This window comes from Sinocyclocheilus grahami, unplaced genomic scaffold (assembly GCF_001515645.1).
Source record: "Sinocyclocheilus grahami isolate Dianchi unplaced genomic scaffold, SAMN03320097.WGS_v1.1 scaffold735.1, whole genome shotgun sequence".
Classification (NCBI taxonomy): domain Eukaryota; kingdom Metazoa; phylum Chordata; class Actinopteri; order Cypriniformes; family Cyprinidae; genus Sinocyclocheilus; species Sinocyclocheilus grahami.
In genome coordinates, this window is record NW_015505914.1 from 374,463 (window position 1) to 380,919 (window position 6,457).

At 36.8% G+C, this 6,457-nt stretch overlaps 1 protein-coding gene across 1 annotated transcript in view; it reads right to left on the minus strand.

Moving 5' to 3' along the window:
* Positions 1–1,084: 1,084 nt before the first annotated feature.
* Positions 1,085–6,457, minus strand: part of LOC107560615 (double-stranded RNA-specific editase 1-like) — a 122,405-nt gene continuing 117,032 nt past the window's right edge. Inside the window, exon 10 of the mRNA XM_016244847.1 lies at positions 1,085–3,050. Coding sequence (XP_016100333.1) covers positions 2,874–3,050 — 177 coding nt within the window. The 3' untranslated portion in view covers positions 1,085–2,873. The remainder of the gene's footprint in view (positions 3,051–6,457) is intronic.

A 6,457-nucleotide genomic window follows, 5' to 3' on the forward strand; every position in this document is an offset into this window, starting at 1 on the left:
CTGGGCTCAGCAGCAGGTGCACAAATTAACACACTCAAACAGAAGGACGGACGGATAAACGCGCATACTGCTGGTTACTTTAAAAGTTTTCAAAATCAACAACAATCTCGCTGGAGAAACCTGATGCCATCGAGGGGAAAATGGAATGACCGTGGTGAGGATGAAGCAGGTCTGATTTCATGGAAGTCTCACTGAAGTCTCACTCTGCGAACATCAGTACTTTTAACAATTTTGAAGATTTAAAGAAATAGTTGACCTTCCTAAAATCACCATTCCAAACCTGTATGCTGTTATCTTTTCCTATTAGAGCCTTTGAACAATCTTAACCACCCAAAAAAGGACCATAAACCCATTAAACCACCTTTAAAGTAGTCAATATTTAATGATTGTAAATCTTTCCTTCTGCTGCAACTCTCAGATGTTGTTATTTTACATACTGTACAATACTGTTCAAAAGTTTGAGATCCGTACAATAATAAAAAAAAAATACATTAATTCGTCAAGTATGCATTACATTGCTCAAAAGTGACATTAAAGACATTTACATTGTTAAAAAAAGATTTCTATTTCAAATAAATGTTGTTCTTTTGAACTGTTTTCAACATTGTTAATACTAAATGTTTTATTAGCACCAAATCAGCATATTAAAAGGATTTCTGAAGGATCGTGTGACACTGAAGACTGGAATAATGGCTGTTGAAAATTCAGCTTTGACATCAAAGGAATAAATTACCTTTTAAAATATATGAAAATAGAAATCAGTTATTTTAAATTGTAATAATATTTCACAATTTTTATGGGATTTTTGAATAAATAAACACAGCCCTAACTTTTGAACGATCGTGTACAGCATATAGTAGTGAATAATTTTCCTACATTTCGGTCAATTTCACACAGAGTCATATAGAGTAATGTTATGCTGATTTTACATTGATGTTTTGTACTTTTAGAGCTTGACTTACAGCATACATTTACATTTATGCATTTAGCAGATGATTTTATCCTCCGCCCACTTTTGAGCTTCAAAAACGCTCTTCGGAAATCTACGGGTGACGTCACGGACACTACGTCCATGTTTTTATACAGTTTATGGTATGCATATATGTTTGAGGGCGAGTAAATCACACAATTTTCATTTTTGGGTCACCAATTCCTTTAAATACTAATGCAACCGTGTATCTTTCGTTTTAAGTGTCAAATTATATGACTATAAACCCCACCAGGAGTTTAAATTAAACAGCAATGCTTCTGGAATCTGAAAACCACCAAAGCCCAATTTTCTGCACATGAATGATCGGTGGAGAAAATACTTCTGCTTCTCAGCTCTCTATAACCTTACCAGTCAAACATGCTGCACTGGATAAGTCATAAATCAAAGAGCGCCTGAGCTCCTGGCTCAGACCTTCCTACAGCACAAGCCTGGAGAGGGGAAACCTCATCCTCAAGGACACAGCTGAATTCAGTCTTACAGAAGCGCACCTCTGAGGAGGAATGTAGGCATTCAGGTCTATGCAGGAAATAAAAAAATCCTCAAACAAGACGCAAGGATAAAGTAAAAGTCAGAGTCGCCTCTGCAAACCCTTGCTTCCGCATGCAGAGATGACTTTTGTCAATAATAAACGTGCATTTTTCAGACCATTCTGCCATCTTGAACTCCCATGATGCCCTGCTCTCAAACCTGCAGTGACTAAATGCAGCTTGAATGTTGAAGGAAGAGTTCAACCAGAAATAGACTCACCAACTTTCAAATGGTTTTGGTTTTGGTCTCTTCCTCATGCGAAGCTTTAGACAATTTGGAAGTCCTATGGAGCTTGGAACAAAATAAGTGTGAATTTTCATATTTGGATGAACTATTCCTTTAACATAACTCGATCACATTAGCAGATCAGGTTCACTGGGAAATCTGCCATTTGGTTTGAGTGATCCAATGGACTCCATGCAGCTTAAAGTCAATATAGTGCAGACACCTAAAAAGTAGGGCTTCTAAAATGGTGCATTATAGGCCAGTAAAGTATTTAACCCAGAATAAAGGGCATTCTTTGTGAGCCTTATGTAATTCGCACATGCATTTAAGACCTCTGAGAAATTTTAACAGCCACGACACATTGTTTAATAACGTCAATGCACTTTGGTTGCATCCGTGAAACTACTCCATCTTCCAATTAAAATAACCGTTTGGGAATACAGCTTACATAGCTCTCAAGGAACCATATGCAAAAATTCAAGTTTCCCTCTGAGGTCAAATTAAAATCTGAAATCTATTTTGACTAGAAAGACGGCGTACGCTAATTCTACACTAAAGTCCGGACAAAATAAGTTTGTCTATCTAAAGGGACCATGCTGTATAGTTATGATCTATGTGATAGCATTTCTTCCCCTTCTAAAATCTGGAGGCAATGGAATAAAAAATATAAATATGCTTATGTTTTGCATATCAAGGAGAACCATGCTCAAAAAGGTGAGCCAGCATTTGGGTAGGCTGGACCAGGAAACCTTCAGACCCGTGCGCACAGCGGTGTGGTCGACCTGAAGCCACGTAACATGCACGTTTACGGCATCAAGGCTTTGTCGGAACAACCCTCTCTCACAAAAAAATAAAAAGAAAATTTTTCCAGTTACAAATGACATTACGTCCCGTTATCTGCTAAAGGCTAATGCCGCTAACTAAAAACAAACATACGTTAGATGACAGTCTGCTTCTACATTACAAATTAAAAAGGCAGAGTCATGATTCACACAAAGAGAGCAAAATGACAGACAGTAAAGGGCTCTTGGTTTGTCCGAGAACAAACAGCATCACACACACACACACACACACATCCCCGCACAAACAGCTGGTTGTTGTCATGTCCTGGTCTTTTTAAGTTCCCTCTTCAAGAGTTCAGCGAGAACTGGTCCTGTTCTATGGGTTTTTTCACCCAGGCTCCCAGGCCCGCTTTGTGAAAGGCCTTGATGAGCGTTTGCTTGGCCGTATGGTACTCCAACACTGCTTGTTTGGCTTCGTGGTACGAGCTGGGCTTGGGCACTTTGATTAGCAGAGTTGACGAAAGCTGCAGAGAGAGAGAATTTTTTTTTTTGTGTTTGCACTATTTTGTAATATAATACAATACAAATTAAGCAATATGTAGACTATAACATGAACAACACTGCATGCTTCACATTTCAAAGGTTGAAAGTACAATATATGATAATTATAATTAGGGATGCACCGATACCGATACTGAGATTCTGTACTCGTACTCGTTAAATGCCGCGATACCAAACGCCAATACCACACAGCATGTGATAAGCGCCATATTCAAACAAAGAAACACCAACAACAGAACAACAGACAGCAGAATGGAGTTAAGGATGTCTACTACGAAGTATATGTATGCAATGAATATAACCTTAAACATTCAGTATTAACGCCTGTATAGCTGGTGTGCGCGAGCTGATAAAGCACGCTGAGTGGATAGAGCGCACGGCGGCACAGATGCGCGAGCTTGTCGAATGAATATATCTTTCTCACAGACATCACTGGAAAGTTTGTAGTTCGGTCGGATATGTCAAGAACAAGTAAAACAATGCACACGCTACTTAACAGTAGGGAGAGCGAGAGAGAGAGAGAGAGAGAGAGAGAGAGAGAGTGCGCGCACTTCTGTTGTGTGATCTTTGATGTTCACTCACTTAGCACACGCATCATTTGGATTAAAACTAAATCGTAAAAATAAGACCATTCATAGGGGAATTCACTATAAACATCATTTATTTTCAACCTTGGGCATACACGAAATGGCGAAAGTGAATCCAGCAGTATGTGTGAAACGCGCTAGGCTGTACTATTCTGCATCAGTACAAATGCGTGCATGCGTTGCGCGTGTTTTGCTTGCTTGAGTGTTTCTGCATTATATGAGTGGCTTTGGAATATAAATTGCAGCATGTTTCAGATGAAAAAATTCGACTTCTATTTCTGAAAATATCACAGGAGATTTATAACGAGTGGTTCCCTGCATTATTACAGCAAAGCGTGTGATTACAGTACTAAGCCGCTGCAATGGAGCAGCTCTAATGCTATTAAATTAAAGATGATGTACCATAGAGCAAAAAAATGAACAGTGAAAGTAACAAAAACTTGTAAAATACATTTTAATGGGCATAATTAAGTGTGAAAATAACCGAAGGATATACAATCAAACCAAAAATTATTCAGAGACCAGATATATTTTTTTTACTAGTGGGTGCAGGACACTATAGTTCATTTATGTAAGTGATGATAACAAAATAAAGTAAACTGTGACAAATCATACCCAAAAATTATTCATACAATGGACTACCAGTAAAATTGATACAAATTTGGGACCAAAAATGAATCAGACCGAGTCTGGGAAAAAAAACTGAAGTTGAGGTTTTCGTGAAGCTGGTTGACCGCATCACTCGGTATCAGCAAGTACCAAAAATAAAAGTATCGGTATCGGGCGAGTACTGGAAAAAGTGGTATCAGTGCATTCCTAATTATAATAATACAACATGAAATATAATAATAATTATGTATACAGTATATATATATATATATATATGCTTCACATTTCAAAAGATTGGAAATCTTAAAAAATATTAATAAATAAAATAATATTACAATAATTAAACAAAATATGATATACAGTGGGGAAAAAAAGCATTTAGTCAGCCACCAATTGTGCAAGTTCTCCCACTTAAAAAGATGAGAGAGGCCTGTAATTTTCATCATAGGTATACCTCAACTATGAGAGACAAAATGAGAAAAAAAAATCCAGAAAATCACATTGTAGGATTTTTAAATTCCTCGGTAAAATAAGTATTTGGTCACCTACAAACAAGCAAGATTTCTGGCTCTCACAGACCTGTAACTTCTTCTGTAAGAGGCTAAAAAATAGATAGTATCTGGAATGTAAGTCCTAGTTTTTTTTATCATTTGAATCATGCTGTGACTTCTATTCCAAAGCAACTTCTATAACGCAATTAATGTCAAACACACAAAAGTGCACACATTTGGTACATGAGTTCAAGTTTATTTGCATATTCCACATACTGATAGTTTCAGCTTTCCTTTAAAACATTTGTTTAAGCTTACCATTTATAATAAATTTTGTTTATAATGAACAGCACTATAATTTATATACTTAGATTTTTTTTCATGGTCTGTTCTGAATATTGTTAAAGTTAAAGGATTTTTTTGTGGAGTGAGAGGAACTAAAATGCATGTTAATAGCATTTATAATGTTTGTAAATGTTTTATATTTTTTGTACCAGTATTTGACATTATTTCTTAATGTAATAATGAAATGGGACTTACACACCGATGCAACATTGTTTTTTGGTAACACTTTATTTTAAGGTGTCCTTGTTACACGTTACATGTACTTACTATTATAATAACAATTAATTATGCATAATTACATACAAGTAACCCTAAGCGAAAGTCTAATCCTAAACCTAATCATATAGTAAGTACATGTAGTTAATTAATATTACTCAGTGCTTAAATGTATAATTACACTGTAACAAGGACACCTTAAAATAAAGTGTAACCGTTTTTTTTGTCGTCAATGCAATGCTACACACACACACACACACACATTACTAGTGAACAACAATATAACTTGCTTTTGAAACATAAATGTTAAAGGTGACATATCATGAAAATCTGACTTTTCCAGGTTTTAAGTGCTATAATCAGGTTTCTGTTGCATCTACCAACCAAGGAAACGTAAAAAAGATTAACCCAGTAACTTTGTTTAGGTAAGTCTTTTTCTGCAAGCGTCTGAGAAAACGAGCGCGTCTGATTTTGCTCCCTTGGTGACGTTGCAAAGGGATCTCATTATAATATTAACTTAATCTGTAAGTTTCCACCCATGGCGCCGTCATTGTGTTTTCACAAGCGACAATGGTGTACCAGTTCTAATGCCACGGCGAAAGTTTGAGCAAAACATGCAAGCTGTTCTGCCTTTGTCTGCACAGACGAGCACCGAACACTGTTTAGATCTAAAATAAACATGCGATTTATTTCCCAGCAGTTTATCTTCACAGACATAACCGACTGTTTTTGTAACTCGTGTGTTTTTAACGTAAACTTGTGTGTGAATGAACCATAACTCACATGCTGTGTGGTGGCAGCTTTCTGTCCATGTGCTTCATGTGTGTGCACTCAGAAAACGTATATCAGAAGTTTAAACTCATATGGTTTAAACCGCATGATTTTAGCGCGATAAACATGATGATCAGAACCAAAACAGATGTTTTTAGCAGATACGAGCTGTAATGGCGCAGCTCTATTCTGGAAAAGGGGGCGGGGAGCAGCAGCTCATTTGCATTTAAAGAGACCGGCCCGAAAAACAGCGTGTTTCTGCTTCTACTCAAAATAGGCATATTCAAAATTATATAATAAATGATCTGTGGAGTATTTTGAGCTGAAACTTCACAGACACATTCTGGGGAC